The sequence below is a fragment of the Mobula hypostoma genome, chromosome 11 (assembly GCF_963921235.1).
Source record: "Mobula hypostoma chromosome 11, sMobHyp1.1, whole genome shotgun sequence".
NCBI lineage: Eukaryota > Metazoa > Chordata > Chondrichthyes > Myliobatiformes > Myliobatidae > Mobula > Mobula hypostoma.
Window position 1 is genome coordinate 115,698,868 of NC_086107.1, and position 21,956 is coordinate 115,720,823.

General features: G+C 47.7%; 1 protein-coding gene across 1 annotated transcript in view; it reads right to left on the reverse strand.

The window, feature by feature from the left end:
* Window positions 1-20,112, reverse strand: part of coro1a (coronin, actin binding protein, 1A) — a 47,112-nt gene extending 27,000 nt beyond the window's left edge. Inside the window, exons 1-2 of the mRNA XM_063063019.1 lie at window positions 20,026-20,112; window positions 1,182-1,381 (exon numbers count right to left, since the gene is read on the reverse strand). Coding sequence (XP_062919089.1) covers window positions 1,182-1,379 — 198 coding nt within the window. The 5' untranslated portion in view covers window positions 1,380-1,381; window positions 20,026-20,112. The remainder of the gene's footprint in view (window positions 1-1,181; window positions 1,382-20,025) is intronic.
* Between the last annotated feature and the right edge of the window lie 1,844 nt (window positions 20,113-21,956).

Here is a 21,956-nt window from a genome sequence, read left to right on the forward strand (position 1 = left end):
CACAGAGTGAGACTCCCTCCACACCGTCCCATCACACACTCCCGGGGTCAGACACAGAGTGAATCTCCCTCCACACCGTCCCATCACACACTCCCGGGGTCAGACACAGAGTGAATCTCCCTCCACACCGTCCCATCACACACTCCCGGGGTCAGACACAGAGTGAGACTCCCTCCGCACCGTCCCATCACACACTCCCGGGGTCAGACACAGAGTGAATCTCCCTCCGCACCGTCCCATCACACACTCCCGGGGTCAGACACAGAGTGAATCTCCCTCCGCACCGTCCCATCACACACTCCCGGGGTCAGACACAGAGTGAATCTCCCTCCACACCGTCCCATCACACACTCCCGGGGTCAGACACAGAGTGAATCTCCCTCCACACCGTCCCATCACACACTCCCGGGGTCAGACACAGAATCTCACTCCACACCGTCCCATCACACACTCCCGGGGTCAGACACAGAGTGAATCTCCCTCCACACCGTCCCATCACACACTCCCGGGGTCAGACACAGAGTGAATCTCCCTCCACACCGTCCCATCACACACTCCCGGGGTCAGACACAGAGTGAATCTCCCTCCACACCGTCCCATCACACACTCCCGGGGTCAGACACAGAGTGAGACTCCCTCCACACCGTCCCATCACACACTCCCGGGGTCAGACACAGAGTGAGACTCCCTCCGCACCGTCCCATCACACACTCCCGGAGTCAGACACAGAGTGAAGCTCCCTCCAGACCGTCCCATCACACACTCCCGGGGTCAGACACAGAGTGAATCTCCCTCCGCACCATCCCATCACACACTCCCGGCGTCAGACACAGAGACACAGAGTGAATCTCCCTCCACACCGTCCCATCACACACTCCCGGGGTCAGACACAGAGTGAAACTCCCTCCACACCGTCCCATCACACACTCTGGGGGTCAGAGACAGAGTGAAGCTCCCTCCACACCGTCCCATCACACATACTGTACATCCCTCCCATCTCTGTCGGCCCCTCCATTCCCTACACCCGCTCCTTATCTCCATCACCCCCCGCGCCTCCTTGTCTACGTCATCCCTTCCCTCCCGTACACTCTCTCCCACCCCTACACCCCCTTCCTCCCTTAAACCCTTACTGGACTCTGTGACCTCCCCCACCACTCCCTTTCCTGAACCCTCACACCCACCTTGGATAGGGGGAGCACCATGAAGGCCCCTCCGCCTCCTGCCTCGACGATGATGGCGAGGAACTTCGGGTTGACGGAGCAGAAGTTACTGTCCCAGGTGTTCTGGGAGACGCGAATATCGTCATAACACTGGTCCGCCTTCAGCGGCTGCCCGTACACGTGACGGAACTTGCTGGTCCGAACTACCTTCCTCATCATTGCTGTTGAGGAAGGGAGAGGGTGAGGGTAAGGCAATGGACAGGAGGGGGAGAGAAGATGAGGTTAGGTTCAGACCACAGGGAAGAGGCCCCAGACAGAATTATTTTATAAACGGCCATTTTGGCCACATCTGGAATTGTGCGGTCAGTTCTGATTACCCGACATGAGGAAGGGTGTGGGGTCTCTGGAGAGGACGCACAAGAGGTTCTCCAGGATGCTGCCTGGATTAGAGGGCATGCGCTGTAAGAAGGGGTCAGAAAACTTCCGCTTTGGAGGGGGGTGACCTGCTGGGGAAAGCCGCAGTGGTCCGGTCTCTGGGTCCTGTGGCTCAGGAGGGGAGGTGGAGGGAGTGAAGAAGAGGAGTGCAGAAGTGAGAGGCGATTGTGTAGGTACAGGAGATTCTGTGGATGTGAAAGAGACACACGGATGGTATGCTGCCTCCAAGGTGCCAGGGTCCGGGATGTCTCGGATCAGGTCCATGGCATTCCAAAGGGAGAAGGTGAACAGCCAGAAGTCATGGTACATATTGGTACCAACGGCACAGGGAGGAGGTCCTGAAGGGAGAATATGGGGAGCTGGGCAGAGAGCTGACCCATAATCTCCGTATTGCTGCCTGTGCCACGTACCACCGAGGGTAGGAAGAGGAGGATTTGGCAGGTGAAAGTGTGGCTGAGGAACTGGCAGGGGGCAGGGTTTCAGATTCCTGGACCTGTACAAGGGAACGCCAGGGGGACCAATATCCTTGCTGGAAAGCTTGCTAAAGCTGTTGGAGAGGGTGTGAACTACTTTGGCAGGGGATGGGGACTGGAATGATAGGGCTGAGTATGGGGTAGTTGGTATATGAGGAGATGTAGTTTGCAGTGAGACTGTGAGGAAGAACAAGCTGAAGTTAATAGGATGAGTTGCAGTGTAATGGGGGAAACGTTGAAAAGGGTGACGAATACAGGACTGAGGGTGTTATATTTGAATGTACGCAGTATATGAAACAAGGTAGATGAACTTGTAGCACAGTAACAGAGCGACAGATATGATGCTATAGGCATCACTGAGTCATGGCTGGAAGACAATTATAGTCCGGAGGTTAACATCCAAAGATCTCAGGTGGTGATGAGGGGGCGTACAGGAGTGAGATATGCCAACTAGTGGAATGGTGCCACAGCAACAACCTGGCACTCAACGTCAGTAAGACGAAAGAGCTGATTGTGGACTTCAGGAAGGGTAAGACGAAGGATCACATACCAATCCTCACAGAGGGATCAGAAGTGGAGAGAGTGAGCAGCTTCAAGTTCCTGGGTGTCAGGATCTCTGAGGACCTAACCTGGTCCCAACACACTGATGTAGTCATAAAGGAGGCAAGACAGCAGCTATACTTTATTGGGTTTGAAGCGATTTGACATGTCAACAAATACACTCAAAAACTTCTATAGTTGTACCGTGGAGAGCATTCTGACAGGCTGCATCACTGTCTGGTATGGAGGGGCTACTGCACAGGACCGAAAGAAGCTGCAGATGGTTGTAAATCTAGTCAGTTCCATCTTGGGTACCAGCCTACAAAGTACCCAGAACATCTTCAGGGAGCGGTGTCTCAGAAAGGCAGCGTCCATTATTAAAGATCTCCAGCACCCAGGGCATGCCCTTTTCTCACTGTTACCATCAGGTAAGAGATACAGAAGCCTGAAGGCACACACTCAGCGATTCAGGAACAGCTTCTTCCCCTCTGCCATCCGATTCCTAAATGGACACTGAAGCTTTGGACACTACCTCACTTTTTTTAATATACAGTATTTCTGTTTTTGCACATTTTTAAATTATCTATTCAATATATGTAATTGATTTGCTTGTTAATTTATTATTATGTTTTATTATATTTATTTTTTTCTCTCTCTCTGCTAGATTAGGCATTGTATTGAACTGCTGCTGCTAAGTTAACACATTTCATGTCACATGCCGATGATAATGAATCTGATTCTGAGGATACACATTGTACCAAAACGACAGGCAGGAAGGCAGAGGGGGAGGGGTGGCTCTGTCTGTAAAACATGAAATCAAATCCTTAGGAAGAACTGACATAGAATTCGAAGATGTAGAATCCTTGTGGGTAGAGTTAAGAAACTGCAAAGGTAAAAAGACCCTGATGGGATTTACATACAGATCTCCGACAGGATGTGGCATATAAGTTACACCAGGAGGTAGAAAGGCTTGTAATAAGGGCAATGTTACAATAGTCATGGAGAATTTCAATATGCTGGTAGATCGGGGACAAATGGTTATTGCTAGAACCATAGAGAGGGAATTTGTAGAATGGTTTTTCAGAGTGGCTTGTAGCCCACTAGGGGATCAGCTATTCTTGTGGCCAAGTTTGTGGATGATACAAAGATAGGTGGAGTTGCTGATTGGCAGTGTTGAGGAAGCAGGGTGACTGCAGAAGGACTTGGACACATTGGGAGAATGGACATAGAGGTGGCAGATGGATGTATGGTCATGCACTTTGGTAGATGGAATAAAGGCGCAGATTATTTTCTAAATGGGGATAAAATTCAAAAATCAGAGGTGCAAAGCGATTTGGGAGTTCTGATGCAGGATTCTCTAAAGGTTAATTTGCTGGTTGAGTTGGTGGTGAGGAAGGCAAATGCAATGTTAGCATTCATTTCGAGAGGACGAGGATATAAAAACAAGGATGTAATGCTGAGGCTCAATTAGGCGCTGGTCAAACCACATTTGTAGGATTGTGAACGGTTTTGGGCTCCTTATTTAAGAAAAGATGTGTTGGCATTGGAGGGGTCAGAGGATGTTCACGAGAGTGAACCCAGGAATAATGTTAACGCATGAGAAGTGTTTGATGGCTCTGGGCCTGTACTCGCTTGAGTTTAGAAGAATGAGAGGGGATCTCATTGAAACCTATTACATAGCGAAAGCCCTAGTTAGAGTGGATATGGAGAGGGTGTTTCCTGTAGCGGGGGAGTATAAGACCAGAGGGCACAGGCTCAGAATTGAGGGACATCCAATTAGAGCAGAGATGAGGGAAAATGTCTTTGGCCTGAGGGTAGGGAAACTGTGGAGTTCATTACCAAAGTCAGTTGTGGACGCCAAGTCAGTGTACCCATTTACAGTGGAGGTTAATAGATTCTTGATTAGTCAGAGCTTCAAAGGTTACGAGAAGAAGGCAGGAGAATGGGGTTGAGGGGGATAATAAATCAGCCATGATGGAATGGAGGAGCAGACTGGATAGACTGAACGCCTTAATTCTGCTCCTCTGTCACTTGGTCTTATGGTCTTGACCTGGGTTGCTTTCTCTAGAATGGTGACAGCTGAGGGGAGACCCAGTCAAGGTTCATAAGATTATGGGAGGTACGTAAAGAGCAGGCAGTCAATATCTTTTCACCCAGGGGTAAATGTCTAATATCAGAGGGCATGCATTTAAGGTGAGAGAGGATAAGCTCAAAGGAGATGTCTAGGGCAAGTTTTGCTTTACACAGAGAGTGGTGTCCCTGGAATGTGCTGCAGACATGATGGAGGAGATTAAGATGCTGTTAGACATATGGATGTACAGAGAATGGAGGGAAATGGACTCTGTGTAGGCAGAAGGGATTAGTTTAAGTTGGGACCATTAGTTTAATAATTTCAGCTGAAGGGCCTCTTTTGTGCTGTTCGATGTTCTGGATCCCCCTGAATTCTCTGGCCCTTCCCCCCCCCACCTCAGGGAGGTTTCCCACTGTCTACCCCATCTACAGTCCCCCCCCTACCGTGGGTATGTTCATCTCCACCAACGCTCCCCACTTCCCATCTCCTCTGCTCCGAGAAGAACTGACCCAGCCACTCCATTCTCTGAGACGCTCCATCCCAGGCAATGGTGGTGGGAATAGGAACAACATGAAACACAGGGAGCCTCATCACCGAAAACACTAACAAACTTCTACAGGTGTCTTGTTGGTAGTGTTCACGGTCTGGGACAGCAATTCAAATGCAAAGTGATGTAGGAAGCTGTGGGGTGTAGTTGTCTTGGCCGGATACATTACGGGCACATCCCTCACCACCACTGGTACTGCCTACAGGAGGGGCTGCCTCAGGAAGGTAACACCCCCCATCAAAGATTCCCCACCCCATCCAGGCCATGCCAACGTCTCTCACAGCTCCCAGCGGGCAGGGGTACAGAAGCCTGAAGTCCCACACCACCAGGCCAGGAACAGCGACTTACCTTCAACCATTCAGTTCATGAACAACCCTAAACACTGCCTCAGTACAGAAACACTGTTCACTGAAAGGGACATTTTTAATACTGAGGTTTCTTATATAATTTACGTATCATTTATACTGCTCTTGTTGCCAAGCTCCTGGGAATCACACATCAATAGGAGACGCTGGAGTATGTGTAGTGAGAGACAGATTTCAAAAGAAGCGAGTGGGGGCAGTTGGGACATTCTGCGCATTACTAGGAGATGTTGGAGTGTGCGAAATTAAGCACTTGACGAGGTCCAATAAAAAGAAGTTAGGTTTATGTGGAGCGGCCATAGTGTGAACGGGCCAGTGTTAGAGTGGGGAGTTCAGGCTTTGGTTCATCGAGGCTTCGGCGAGGGGAGGCAGAGGCTTTAGGTTGTTTGTTTTTATTAAATTTTTCTTTCTTTCTTATTACACAGCTAGAGCAGAGGGGATGCCAGGCAGCTGAGTGGAATACTCCTCTTGTGGGGTGTGGGAAGGCAGGGAGACCTCCGATGTCCCTGACAACTACAACTTGAGAAGAGCATCCAGTTGCAGCTTCCAACAATCCGTGTTAAGGAATTGGAGCTGGAACTGGATGAACTCCAGGCGGCCAAGGGGTTGGTCAACAGGACCTACAGGGAGGTAGTTACACCCAAAGTGCAGGACACAGCTGACTGGGTGACTATCCAGAGAGGGAAAAGGGATAGGCCGCCAGTGCAGAGTACTGCTGTAACCATTTCCCTCATAAACAGGTATACTGCATCGGATACTGTTGTGTGATGTCCTGGCAGAGGAAAGCCGCAGCAGTCACGTCTCTGGCACTGAGTCTGGCTCTGTGGCTTAGAAGGGAAGGGGGAAGAAGAGGTGAGATGTAGTGACAGGGGATTCATTGGTTAGAGGAACAGCTCTGTGGATGGGAACGAGATTCCCGGACCCACAGGCGCCAGGGCTAGGGACATCTCGGACAGAGTCCATGGCATTCTTAATTGGAAGGGTGAGCAGCCGCAGGTTGTGATCTGTGTCCGTATCAATGACATGAGTAGTAAAGGTGACAAGGTCCTGCAAAGTGAGTTTAGGGAATTAGATGCTAAATTAAAGGACAGGACATCCATTGTTTCAGACAAGCTAGAGCAGGAGGGGTTAAAGGGAATGATGGTGTTACCTGTCAGGGTAACTATCATTTCAGTGCTCAGTCAGGGTAGACTGGAGAACTTGCCTACTGAGGCTTTCTCCCGAGGAATAAGAAAGGGATGACCAATTTAATGGGATTATATTATAGTACAACCAACAGTCCACAGTAATTAGGGGAGCAAATTTGTAAAGAGATTGCAGACTGTTGCAAGAAACGTAAGTTTGTGATAGTAGGTGATTTTAACTTTCTGCATATTGACTGGGACTCCCATGCTGTAAAAGGGCTGGATGGGAAATAGTTTGTCAAATTAAGTTTCCAGAGCTGCCAACTAGAGAGAGTGTGACACTATTAGGGAGTGAGACAGGTCAGGTGACAGAAGTCTGTGTAGGAGAACACTTTGCATCCAATGATCATAATGCCATTAGTTTCACTGTAATTATGGAAAAGGGCAGATGTCTCATCCTCAGGTTGAGATTCTAAGTTAAAGAAAGGCCAATTTTGATGGAATCAGAAAGGATCCAGCATGTGTGGATTGGGACAGGTTGTTTTCTGGCAAGAAGAGGACCTTCAGAAGTGAAATTTTGGGAGTATGGAGTTGGTATGTTCCTGCAGAATAAAAAACAACCTTGGTTTTTGAGAGATATTGAGCCCCTGGTCAAGTGCATAGCAGGGTTAGGCAGGTAGGAACAAATGAGGTGCCCAGGGAGTATAAGAATACAAGAGATCACTTATGAAGGAAATCAGGAAGGCTAAAAGAAGGCATGATGTTGCTCGAGCAGATAAAGAGATGGAGAATCCCAAGGGGTTCATCAAGAAGGTTCAAGAGTTGAGGTGGCTTGGCATTCCTAAATTGGAATAGACATTGGCTCTGTGGGAGAAGCCAGAGAGTGGTAGTAGATGGTTGCCTCTCTGACTGGAGACCTGTGACTAGTCGTGTGCCGCAGGGATCAGTGCTGGGTGGGTCCATTGTTCTTTGTCATCCATATCAATTATCTGGATGATAATGTAGCAAACCGGATCAGCAAGTTTTCAGATGACACAAAGACTTGGGGTGTAGTGGGCAATGAGGAAGACGATCAAAGCTTGCAGCAGAATCTAGACTAGCTGGAAATATGGCTGAACAAATGTCAGATGGAATTAAATGCAGACAAGTGTGAGGTGTTACACTTTGGGAGGACAAACTAGGGTAGGTCTTACACAGTGAACAGTAGGGCACTGAGGAGTGTGGTAGAACAGAGGGATCTGGGAATACCGATGCATAATCCTCAGAAGTTGTGTCACAATAGATAGGGTTATAAAGAGAGCTTTTGGCACATTGGCCTTCATAAATCAAAATATTGAGTACAGGAGATGGGTGTCACGGTCCCAACCATTAATTCCCTATTTTCTCCTAATTCCCTTTGATTGTGCCACGGTTCTGACTGTTAATTCCCCATTTTCTCTTAACTTCCTTTGATGGCGACACACCTGCAGCATAAGAACCCTGGCTTCGCAACCACTAGTTGCCAGATCGTTGGTTTTGCCTGTGTGGTAATTAACATTTCCTGGCCGCTTAGGATTGTGTGTTCTAAGTTTTGCTTCAATACCGAGATTTACCTGTGAAACTCAGTCTCTCTGTGTCAAGATAAGTCTTTTAAGTTTTACTTCAGCACTGAGGTTTACCTCTGTAACTCCGTCTCTCCATGCTAAGAAAAATTTTGTCTGCCGCTTCCCTTTCTCCGCTCCATGTCAAGATCAGTTCTGCCTGTCTCCTGCCTTCCTGCACTTTCTCCTGTTCGCTGTTCAATGCTCACGCCCGCGTCCGCATCCTAACGCAACCTCCGTGCCTGTGTCCTGCGCTTGGGTTCGCCTCATTCATTGCAACAAGGAGATGTTATGTTGAAGTTGTATGTGGGAGTATTGTGTTCCTATCTACCCATAGGAAAGATACCAAGAAAATGGAAAGAGTGCAGAGAAAATTTATAAGGATGTTGCAGAGTCTTGAGGACCTGAGTTATAGGGAAAGGTTAAATAGGGTAGACTTTATTCCCTGGAGCATAGGAGAATGAGGGGAGATTTAATAGAGGTATACAAAATTGAGAGGTATAGCTAGGGTAGATGCAGGCAGACATTTTGCACTGAGACTAGAGCTAGAGGTCATGGGTTAAGGGAGAAAGGTGAAATTTCTAAGGGGAATTTATAAGCGATGAGGGAGATCGGAGCATCAAGGTGAGTGTGGAGGGTGAACATCTGCTGCCTATCTTTTGATCGCTCTGTACCGGAGAGGGGACAGCCTGCCACTATGCATGGAGAGTGCTGCCCAGGGTGTCTGCATTTTGGATGTGGACTTGGACTATAGATATTTTTTTATTTTGTGATTTTCGCCTGATCTTTCTAGTTTTTTCTGTGTGGGAGGCAGGGATTTAGGGGTCAATATGCCTGTTCCATTTTGTTCATTTTTTTGTGTGGGGAGGTGGGATTCAGAGGTTGATGACCGTGCTGACGTTCTTTTCTCTCTTAGTTTCATGGCTACCTGGAGAAGAAGAATTTCAGAGTTGTATACTTCGATAATACATAAATGAATCTTTTGAACCTCTTCACACAGAGGGTGGGGAGAGTATGAAACAAGCTGCCAGTGCAAGTGACGGATTTGGGTTCAAGTTCAGCACAAAGAGAAATTTGGATAGGTACAGAGATGTGAGGGGTAAGGAGAGTCAGGTCTGTGCGTAGATTGATGAGACTAGGCAGATTAATAGTTTGGCAAAGACTATAAAACCATATACCATGAGACACATGCACAGAAGTACCGTATGTACACTATGTGGCCCATCAAGTCAGCTCCATCATTTGATCCTGGCTGATCCATTTCCCTTTCACTCCATTCTTCTGCCTTCTCCCTGGAACCTTTCATGCCCTGATTTATCAAGAACCAATCAACCTCCATGTTAAATAAACCCAATGACTAGGCCTCCATAAATGCCTGTGGCGATGAATTCCACAGATTCACCACTCTCTGGCTGAAGAAATTCCTCCTCATCTCCGTTCTAAAAGTATGTACCTCTATTCTGAGGTTGTGCCCTCCAGCCCTAGATTCCATCACTATAGGAAAAGTCCTTTCTATCTGTGTCCTCAAGCCCTAGATGCCATCTCTATAGGAAACATCCTTTCCACATCCACTCCATCTAGATTTTTCAGCATTCGATAGGTTAAAATGAGGTCACCTCTCATTCTTCTGAATTCCAGTGAGTACAGGCCCAGAGCCATCAAATGCTCCTCGTGTGACAAACCTTTCATTCCCAGAATTATTTTTGTGAACCTCCTTTGAACCCTCTCCAATGTCAACACATCCTTTCTTAGATTAGGGACCGATAACTGATCACAATACTCCAAGTGAGGCCTCACCTGCGCTGTATGAAGTCTCAGCATTACATCCTTGCTTTTATATTCTAGTTCTCTTGAAATGAAAATAATGCTAATGTTGCATTTTCTTTCCTCACCATAGACTCAACCTGCAAGTTAGCCTTTAGGGAATCCTGCACAAGGATTCCCAAGTCCCTCTGCACCTTGGATTTTTGAGTTTTCTCTCCATTTAGAAAATAGTCTATTGTTTATTCCTTCTACCTAAGCACATGGCCATACATCTCCCGTTGATATATTCCCTCTGCCACTTTTTAGCCCATTTTCCTAATCTAGGTCCTTCTGCAGCCGGCCTGCTCCCTCAGCTCTACCAGCCTGTCCACCTCTCTGCCCACATATCATCCGCAAACCTGGGCACAAAACCTTCAATTATGTCATCCAAATCATTAACATATAACAAATAAACGCTTCTTATTGCTTCCAGCCACGTACAGGTATTGATTTTAACTGGCTGGAAGCCCAAGAAGTGTTTATTTATCATATTCCCCAGGAAAGCACTACATCCTTAAAGTGAAGCAGTCCTAACAGCAACCCCTGTGGACACCAGCAGCCAATCAGGAAAGGCTCCCTTTATTCCCACTCTTTGCTTCCTACCAATCAGCTGCTGCTTTATCCGTGCTAATATCTTTCCCGTAATGCTGCGGACTCTTATCTTGTTTAACAGCCTCATGTGTGGCACCCTGTCAAAGGCCTTCTGAAAATCCGTACATAACATCCTTTCTCTATCCTGCCTGTTATTTCCTCAAAACATTCCAAAAGACTTGTCGGGCAAGATTTTCCCTTAAGGAAACCATGCTGACTGTGGCCTATTTTGTCATGTGTGTCCAAGTACTCTGAAACCTGATCCTTAACAGTTGAATCCAACATCTTCCCAGCCATTGAGGTCAACTTAACTGGCCTATAATTTCCTTTCTTCTGCCTCCCTCCCTTCTTGAAGAATGGAGGGACACTTGCAATATTCCAATAATCTGGAACCATTCCAGATTCTTGAAGGATCATAACTAATGTCTCCACCATCACTTCAGCCACTTCATTCAGAACCCTGGAGTGTAGACCATCTGCTCCAGGTGATTTAACTACAGTATCTACAAATCTTTCAGCTCCCAAAGCACCTTCTCCCTCATAACAGCAACTGCACTCACTTCTGAATCATGGCACTCTCAAACTTGTGGCATGCTGCTAGTGTCTTCAGAGTAAAGAATGATGAAAGTTACTTATTCAGTTTGACTGCAATTTCTTTTTCCCACATTACTAGCTCTCCTGTGTTATTTTCCAATAGTCCAATATCCACCTCACCTCCCTACTAGTCCTTAGGTATCTTTTAATCCTCTTATATCATCGGCGAGCTTACCTTCATATTTCATCTTTTCTCTCATTACTTTTTTAGTTGCCTTCTGTTGGGTTTTAAAAGCTTCTCAATCCTCTAACTTCCCACTAATTTTTGCTCTATTATATACCCTCTCCTTTACTTTTATGCTGTCTTTGACTCCCCTTGTCAGCCACGGTTGTATCAACCTCCTTGTAGAATACTTCTCCTTTGGGTTGTATCTATCCTGCACCTTCTGAGTTACTCCCAAAAACTCTAGCCATGGCTACTCTGCCATCATCCAAGCTAATGTCCCCTTCCAATCAACTTTGGCCAGCTCCTCTCTCGCACCTCTGTAATTTCCCTTACTCTATTGTTATACTGATATATATGACTTTATCTTCTCCCTCTCAAACTGTAGAGTGAATTATATCATATTAGAATCACGGCCTCCTAAGGATTCCTTTACCTTAAGCTCCCTAATCAAACCCAGATCATTACATAACACCCAGTCCAGAACATCTGATCCCCTAGAGGACTCAACTATAAGCTGCTCTAAGAAACCATCTCGTAAGCATTCTACAAATTCTCTCTCTTGGGAATTAAAATCAGCACCAACCCAATTTCCCCAATCTACCTGTATACTGAAATCCCTCCCCTATGACTATTGTAAAATTGTTCTTTTTAATGTGTATTTTCTATCTCCCATTGTAACTTGTAGCCCACGGCTGTCTACTGTTTGAGGCTCCCATCAGAGTCTTTTTACCCTTGCCCTGCCCACAATGATTCTACATCTTCCAATCCTATGTCACCTCCTACTAGGGATTTGATTTCATGTTTTGCCAGCGGAGTGAGGCCACCCACTCTGCCTACCTGCCTGTCCTTTTGGCACAATGTGCATCTTTGAATGCCAAGCTCTCAACTAAAATCTTCTTTCAGCCATGGCTCCGTGATGCCTACAGCATCATATCTTCCCAATCTCTTACTGTGCTACAAGACCATCTACCTCATTCCATATACTATGTGCATTCAAATATAACACCTTCAGACCTATATTCATCGTCCTTTTCCATTTTGCACCCATGTTACACTTCAACTCATCCCACTGACTTCAGTTTTGTACCGCCATCTGCCTGTCCTTCCTGACAATCACTACATGCCTCTGCTTGTAAACCCACTACCCATCCTGTTTCCCACCCCCCTGCAGCATGTTTTAAACACTCTACCATGATGGGCTGAAGGGCGTGTTATTGTGTTGTACTGCTCTTTGACTCCATGACTCTAATCAATGCGTCCTTCTGCAACTGGATCCCCAGCTGCCTGGCCAACAGCCCACAATCAGTAAGGATAGGTAGCAACACCTCCACCATGATTATTCTAAAGACTGGTTCTCCGTAATGTTGTGTCCTCAGCCCTCACTCTACCCTCTGTACACACGTGACTGTGTGGCCAAATTCTGCTCCAAATCTATCTCCATGTTTAGAACATAGAACATAGAACAGTACAGCACAGTACAGGCCCTTCGGCCCACAATGTTCTGCCGAGCCTCAAACCCTGCCTCCCATATAAGCCCCCACCTTAAATTCCTCCATATACCTGTCTAGTAGTCTCTTAAATTTCGCCAGTGTATCTGCCTCCACCACTGACTCAGGCAGTGCATTCCACGCACCAACCACTCTCTGAGTAAAAAACCTTCCTCTAATATCCCCCTTGAACTTCCCACCCCTTACCTTAAAGCCATGTCCTCTTGTATTGAGCAGTGGTGCCCTGGGGAAGAGGCGCTGGCTATCCACTCTATCTATTCCTCTTATTATCTTGTACACCTCTATCATGTCTCCTCTCATCCTCCTTCTCTCCAAAGAGTAAAGCCCTAGCTCCCTTAATCTCTGATCATAATGCATACTCTCTAAACCAGGCAGCATCCTGGTAAATCTCCTCTGTACCCTTTCCAATGCTTCCACATCCTTCCTATAGTGAGGTGACCAGAACTGGACACAGTACTCCAAGTGTGGCCTAACCAGAGTTTTATAGAGCTGCATCATTACATCGCGACTCTTAAACTCTATCCCTCGACTTATGAAAGCTAACACCCCATAAGCTTTCTTAACTACCCTATCCACCTGTGAGGCAACTTTCAGGGATCTGTGGACATGTACCCCCAGATCCCTCTGCTCCTCCACACTACCAAGTATCCTGCCATTTATTTTGTACTCTGCCTTGGAGTTTGTCCTTCCAAAGTGTAGATGATATCGCCGTAATAGGCTGAATCTCAAATAACGATGAGTCAGAGAACAGGAAGGAAATGGAGAATTTGCTGACATGTTGTCATGACAATCTTCCCCTCCCCCAATGTCGGCAAGACAAGAGTTGCTCATTGACTTTAGGAAGGGGGATGGTCCACATGCTCCTTCGTCCATGGTGTTGAGGATTATGAGCTTCAAGTTCCTTGGAGTGAACATCAGCACCAGCCTGCCCTGACCCACCCACACATGTCACGGCCAAGAAAGCTCGCCAACGCCTCTACTTCCTCAGGTGCCGAAAGAAATCCGGCATGTTTCCATGGACCCTTGCCAATTCTTTTGATGAACCACAGAAAGTAGCCGGATAATCAAAGCCCCCACCCACCATAGACATTTTCCCTTCTCCCCTCTTCCATCGGGCAGAATAAACAAAAACCTGAAAGGCTCAAGGACAGCTTCTATCCCGGTGTTATCAGACTCTTGGACAGACCTCTTGTACCATCAGGTAGATTCTTGGCCTCATGATCTACCTCATCGTGGCCTTGCACCTCACCGTCTGCCTGCACGGCAACTTTATTCTGCATTGTTATTGTTTTCCCTTGTTCTCCCTCAGTACAGTGCAATGATCTGATCTGTTTGAACAGTATGTAACAAGCTTTTCACTGTATCTCAGTACCTGTGACAACAATTAGCCAATTGCAACACTGTCTAACTTAGTCTCTGACTACTGCCGCGACATCGCCCTCAGCCAAACGTACGACCGCCCTCCTCTCTCTTTCCTGCGTCTCTATCCCAGCTGAACCACCCGTAGCCCGGACCATTGATCTGCCAGTCCAGTCCCTCCCTCAGCCACGGTTCCAGCAAGCCCCAAATATCCCAGTCCCGTGTAGCTGTCCTCACCCAGAAGATACAAACGCCTGAAAGCCCGAATCAGCTTTGCTTTTCACTGTATCTCCGTACATGCGACAATTTAAACCAATTCCAATACTGATGCATATTGTGTATCTGATGCTGTGTGCCTGCATCTGTCTTTCATTGCGCCTGCGCGTCTAAGAATTAGCCCAACTTTGAGGCATCCTACACAGGGATCGAACCCAGAGTATGTGACAGGTACCGACCACAGGGCCGGGCCCATTGGGAACTTGTCTTTGACCAATTTATCAGATGCCGAGGCGTTTGGATGAAAGGGTTCACGGCTGCGCAGAACCCGACTTAGCAGATGTAGCGAATTTCAAAATTCAAAGTTCAAATTTGTTCTTCATGTATATATACAAAATTCATCTTTTTGAAGACACCCCACAACAAAGAAACACTATTGAATGCACGAATAACCACACGCAACAGAGACCGACAATCTTCCAACGTGCAAACTACAAAACAAGCCACGCCGGGAAGGTGAGGCGCGGAGTCTGCACAAGTGGGTCCTCAGCGTTGAGGTGAGTGAAGCTGGTCCGGGAGCCCGATGACTCCTCCTGAACCTGGCGGTGCGCAGCCACCTCCCGCCTGATGGTAGTAGTGAGGAGAAAGAGAGCGGACAAATGGCCGGTTCAGTTTCCACCCCCGTTCTCCGATGCATCAATCTGGCCTGACGCTTTAATCTGCGCAAAGTAATGGAGCAGGGCGCAGGTTCGCATTCGGCTCTCGGACCTCCACCCGGCGTCTACCCCAGAAATGGTCCAGACCCCCCCCCCCACCACCACCACCCCCCAGACCTGCATTCACCGAGTCAAGTTGGCCAAACCCTTCAGGAGACTGTAAGACCACTAGATCATTTAAAGGGTTCTGAAGCACATTCCTTTGAGGGAAACTCCAGGCTGCAGATCACAGTAATGATAGTTGAGAAGTATGTAGTGGTTTTGTGAGCAGTCAGCAAAAGTGGGACGTGATTAGGTTGAATGTGAACACACTGGACAAGGTTCTTGGCCTGATTCTCAGCAGTGTGCAGGAACAATCTCACCTGCCAAGGTGGGAAACAGTAACATACACATACTTTGCTAATGAATTTACTTTAACTTTGGAATAATTTTCCTGCCTCTATCTTATCTCAACATATAAAGCATAATTTTATATGTTTCTGTAAGATCCCCTCCTATTTTTCTGAAATCAGTGAGTGTAGACTCTGTCTCTTGTCATTTACTAACTCTCTCAACTCCGAAATCAACCAGGTGGACCTCCTCTGCCTGGCCTCCAAACCCGGTACAGTATATCCTTCCTTAAGTGATAATTGAGTTTGCGAGCTCTGACCTGAGGCACAATACTGTACCGGGTTAACGGCGGCGCTCTCGGCAATCTGCAGGGACTCCATCTGCGTACATCCCTCATAGTTCCTCAGCATGTCGACAGGGTGGATAAGGCCAAGTACGGTGTGTTGGCCTTCATTAGTCAGGGGATTGTCCTCAATAGTCGTGAGATAATGGATTGGAATTGGTATTGGCTAATTATTATCACATAAATCAGCGTCAGAACCAGGTTCAATATCATGAGGTGCAGTGCAGTGCAAATTGTGATAATAAAGATTGTGAATTACACTATACACACACACACATATCTAACATACGTTTTACATACGTGTTAAATTAAATAAATAGTGCAAATTAACAGGCGCAAGGCAGTGTTCAGTGTTCAGTGTTCAACGTCCATTCAGAAATCTGACGGCAGAGAGGAAGAAGCTGTTCCTGAATTGCTGAGTGTGTGTCTTCAGGCTCCTGTACCTCCTACCTGATGGTAACAATGAGAAGAGGGCATGCCCTGGGTGCTGGGGGTCCGTAATGATGGATGCTGCCTCGTTTAGGCAAGATACAGTATAAAACTTGTCTTGCATACTGTTCAAACAAGAAAATATCTGCCGATGCTGGAAATGCAAGCAACACATACGAGATGCAGGCCAGGCAGCATCTGTCATAGACATACTGTTGCATAGCATTCACACAGATCCGTTCATTGCACAGTGCATTGAGCCAGAATGAAGTAAAACAATAATAATGCAGAATAAAGGAGTTAGTACCAGTAAGTGATAAAATAACGAGGGAGATAGTGAGGCCAAGAGTTTATCTTTATAGCTCTGTAACTCACTGGTAAGACCACACTTGGAATATTGTGTTCAGTTCTGGTCACCTCATTATGGGAAGCATGTGGAAGTTTTAGCAAGAGTGCAGAAGAGATTCACCAGGATGCTGCCTGGATTAGAGAGGGTGTAGAGGAGATTTACCAGGCTGCTGCCTGGATTAGAGAGGGTGCAGAGGAGATTCACCAGGATGTTGCCTGGATTAGAGAGGGTGCAGAGGAGATTCACCAGGATGCTGCCTGGATTAGAGAGGGTGCAGAAGAGATTTACCAAGATGCTGCCTGGATTAGAGAGGGTGCAGAGGAGATTCACCAGGATGCTGCCTGGATTAGGGAGGGTGCAGAGGAGATTCACCAGGATGTTCTCTGGATTAGAGAGGGTGCAGAGGAGATTCACCAGGATGCTGCCTGGATTAGAGATGGTGCAGAGGAGATTTACCAGGATGCTGCCTGGATTAGAGAGCATGTTCTATGATGAAAGACAGTGCGAGTTAAAGCTTTTGTGTTTGGAGCCAAGGAGGATGAGGGGCAAATGGATAGAGATGTATAAGATAAGATGCATAGATTGAGTGGATAGCTAACACTTTTTCTCCCAGGGTAGCAATGGTCAAAACCAGAGGGCATCTGCTTGAGGTGAGTGGAGGGGAGTTTAGGGGAGATGTCAGAGGTTAGATTCTTTGACGGTGAGTGGTAAGTGATGGAACACACTGCGGTGTGAGAGGCAGATATATTAGGGACGTTTAAATATCTTAGACAGGCACTTGGCTGAGAGAAAAATGAAAGGCTATGTGGGAGGGAAGCATTCGATTATTCATGGAGTAGGTTAAGAGTATAGCACAACAATGTGGGCCGAAGGGCCTGTGCTGTGCTACTGTGCCCAGTTTCTGTATCTTTCTGACTTTTAGGTATTGCACAGGACTGTCACCACAAAACAACACAGTTCTCCATGTGAGCCAGTGATATACCCCCAATTCTGAATCTGAGTTAGTGCAGAGAGTGGAGAGAGCTGCAATTCTCCCCACCAACAGAGGCAGACAGCGGCTGTAGTGTGCATCGTCTACACAACACACCACAGTTACTCACCCAGAGTACTCTGACCACAGCTCCTGATACCACCCTTTTCTCCTCTCTCTCCCTGTCCCGATGGATGAGGGGTTGCCAGCACAGGCTACCCCACCCCTCGGCTCCACAACCATCCCAACTGCAGCCATTTCCCACAGGCTGACACCTCCGCGTCAGAGCACAAGGGAAACAGCTCAGTTTGCACTTTCATTTCCTGTCTGCTCTACTGCTGTCTCTCTCTCTCTCTATCAGTCTCTCTCTCGACAGCTGGGAGTGAATGGGATGGGGTGGGGTCCCATTGTGAGTGTGTAAAGTGGGAGTGAATGGGATGGTGAGGAGATCCATTGGGAGAGCGAGGGATGGAAGTGAATTGGAAAGTATGGGAGCCCATTCGGAATGAGGATGGTGGGAGGAAAAGGAAAGGGGTGGGGTCACAGTGGGAGTGAATGGGACGGTGAGGGGTGAATGGGAAGGGGTGGGGTCACAATTATCTATGTGGTGAAGGAGCAGGGGAGGGTGATGCAGGCTGTATGTGAGTGGAGGGTTGGGTGGGGGGGGGAAGTTGTATGGGAGGGAGCAGGAAATGACCGCTCTTGCTGTAGGTTGGCTGACTTCCACTGCAAAGCTGAGACGGGTTCGCCAGTGATCTCCTGGCGAGGAAACACCATGGGGCCAAGGAAAGCAAAACAGACCCCCTCTCCCCCTCCTCTGTGTCGGTTCTCCATATGCCTCAACGCCTCCCTCACAGAGTTCTTGCTCAGTCTTCCCGAGCACCCCCTGCCCTCTCCTCTGCACAGCCCTCACTGGATCCCACCCAGGGTAAGAGGTGATGTCCCTAAACCCTTCCCCCCCACCCCGCCTGAGCTGCTACCTGACTCTGCCCCTTACTCCCCAGGAGAGTGCAGGCAGACCTCAGCACCGCCGCCCCTCCCACTCTCAATTGCATTGCCTTTTAAGGTCAATGGCGCGACCTCAGTGAACGCTGTTGGTCGGTTGCAGATTGCAGCCCAACTTCCTCCTCCTTGACACTGGTGCCTCGTTGCTCCTTCCTCCTGCCCGCTGCCTCTCTGCCCACTTCCTGTTTCCGCCCCCCAACACCCACCGCCTCAGTTTCCAGCTCCCCTCCCTGCTGTTTTAATCTCCCCCTCTCCCTCCACTACACATTGCCTCAGTTTCCAGCTCCCCTCCCTGCTGTTTTAATCTCCCCCTCTCCCTCCACTACACATTGCCTCAGTTCCCAGCACCCCGCCATGATGTTTTAATCTCTCCCTCTGCCCCCCACCAACGAATCTCTGTTTCCGTTCTCTTCCTCACTCCTCTAACTGAAACTTCCGCTACCTTAATCTCTACCTCCGCATCCCCTGCTCCCTGAATCTCACTCTTTCCCTCCTCTCTGTCGTCCAATTCCCTCAATCTCTTCCCCTCATCTCACTCCCTCTACGATTCACTCTGTTCTCGCCTCACTCTCAGATAAAACTCTCTCCCCCTCTATCTCTCACTCTGAGTACTTTCTCCTCCTTCTCCCTCCAAAAAATCTTTCCTTCCATTCACTCAAATTTCTCTCCTCCCTCTTCTGAACCTCACATTCCCCTCTCCCTCCTATCCCCTCTCAGAGAAACCTCTCCTTCCCCTCTCACTCAGAAATTCCCCTCGCCCCTCTGAATTTCCCACCTCCTCTCTCCCTTTGAGTCACTCTCCTCCCCACCCCACCTGCCTTAGCAATCGCTCCTTTCCCCTCTCTTACTCAGAAATCTTTCTCCTCCACCCCCCCCCCGACATTTCTCAGTCACACCCTCCCTGCCTGGATCTCTAAACCCCTCTCCCCAAGCCCGGAAATGAGTGAGGGATGTTCACATTGATGGGCCAGCAGCAAAGCAGGAATGGCCTCCACCTCCCTCCCCAAACTCACCGGAACGCACAGTAACAGCAAAAACAAGTAGATGTGATGGAAGACTTTCACAAGGAAAAAGCATCAATTCTTCACAGATAAACGCACAAGTTATGAAAGGGGGCAGAGAGAGAAATGATGCAGAAATCAGCAGGTCAGGCAGCGTCCCTGAAGTGGGGCATATCTTGCACCAGACGTTCCCCAGCATCCAGACACCTCAACAGTTATAAAAATTGAGGCAGCCCCAATTAACATTTCAAAACTTTAGCGAAAACTTTCTGGGGCAGGTGCATTGGCGGTCCCACCGCACCACAAAAGGATTCAGCTCGTTTGTCACCCACACTGTTTTCGGATAGACTCACCTGTTATTGCAGTTCTCTCGGTAAGCCGCTTGCTGCTGCCAGAACGAGCAGACCGAGTAGCCAACACTACGCAGACCGCTCCGGGAACAGGGCTCTTTAAGAGGATGTAGGCCCCACCCCTCCCCTCCCCTCCCCAGATCACGTGGTCCTTAAAGGCGCAGCGCGGTCTTTTAAAACTTCCTGGCACATGGGGGAAATTTGCCCTATTTAGGAATTGTTAGGGGACTGGGGTAGAGAACATGAAAGGGAAGAGAGAGAGAGAGAGAAAGAGGCTGTCAGAGACATTGTCACAGACAGACACGGTCACAGACACAGTCACAGTGAGAGACAGACAGACACGGTCACAGACACCATCACAGTGAAAGACAGACAGACATGGTCACAGAGACAGACAGACAGACACACAAGGCCACAGACATTATCACAGTCACAGAAGTTTCTTTAGATACGTAAAGTGTAAAGGGGACACAAGAGCTGATATCGGACCGCTGGAAAACGATGCTGGAGAGGAAGTAATGGGGGACAAGGAAATGGCAGTCGTACTGAATAAGTATTCTGTGTCGGTCTTCACTGTGGAAGGCACTAGCAATATGGTGGAAGGTTCTGAGGTCAGGGGTCATGAAGTGTATGAAGTTTTCATTAAGAGAGAAGTTTTCATTAAGAGAGAAGTTTCTTGGGAAACTGAAAGGAGTGAAGGTAGATAAGTCACCTGGACCAGATGGTGTACACCCCAGGAGGCAGGGAGGCAGAAGAAAGGAAACTATAGGCCAGTTAGTCTGACTTGAGTGGTTGGGAAGGTGTTGGAGTCGATTATTAAGGATGAGGTCTCAGGGTACTTGGAGACGCATGATAAAATAGGCTGTAGTCAGCATGGTTTCCTCAAGGGAAAATCTTGTATGGCAAATCTGTTGGAGTTCTTTGAAGAAATAACGAGCAAGATAGGCAAAGGAGAATCATTTGATGATGTGTACTCGGATTTTCAGAAGGTCTTTGACCAGGTGCCACACATGAGGCTGCTTAACAAGCTATGAGCCCGTGGTATTACAGGAAAGTTTCTAGCAGGATAAAGCAGTGGCTGATTGGCAGGAGGTAAAGAGTGGGAATAAAGGGAGCCTTTTCTGACTGGCTGCCAGTGACTAGTGGTGTTCCACAGGGTCTGTGTTGGGGCTAATTCTTTTTACATTATATGTGAATGATTTGGATGATGGAATTGATGGCTTTGCAGAGAATATGAAGATAAATGGAGGGGCAGGTGGTATTGAGGAAGTGGGGGCACTAACAGGAGGACTTAAAACAGATTAGGAGAATGGGCAAAGAAATTGCAAATGGAATACTGTTTCAGGAAGTATATGGTCATGCACTTTGGCAGAAATGAAAGGGTAGACTATTTTCTAAATGGAGAGAAAATACAAAACACTAAAGGTTAATTTGCAGGTTGAGTCTGTGGTGAGGGAGGCAAATGAAATCTTGGCAAGAGGACGAGAATATAAAAGCAAGGAAGTAGTGTTGAGACTTTATAAAGCACTGGTGAGGGCCATTGTGAGCAGGTTTTGCCTGCTTATCTTAGGACGTGCTGAAACTGGAGAGGGTTCAAAGGAGAGTCTGGGCCTGTATTCACTGAAATTCAGAAGAATGACGGGTGATCTAATTGAAACCTACTGAATGATGAAAGGCATTGATGGAGTGGATGTGGAGAGGATGTTTCCTGTGGTGGGAGAGTCTAAGATCAGAGGACACAGCCTCAGAATAAAGGGGCGTCCTTTTAGAATTTAGCCAGAGAGTGGTGAATCTGTGGAATTCATTGCCACAGGCAACTGTGTAGGCCAAATCTTTATGTATATTTACAGAAGAAGCTGATAGATTCTTGATTGCTCAGGGCACAAAGAGATACAGGGAGAAGGCAGGAGATTGGGGCTGAGAGGAAAATCGGA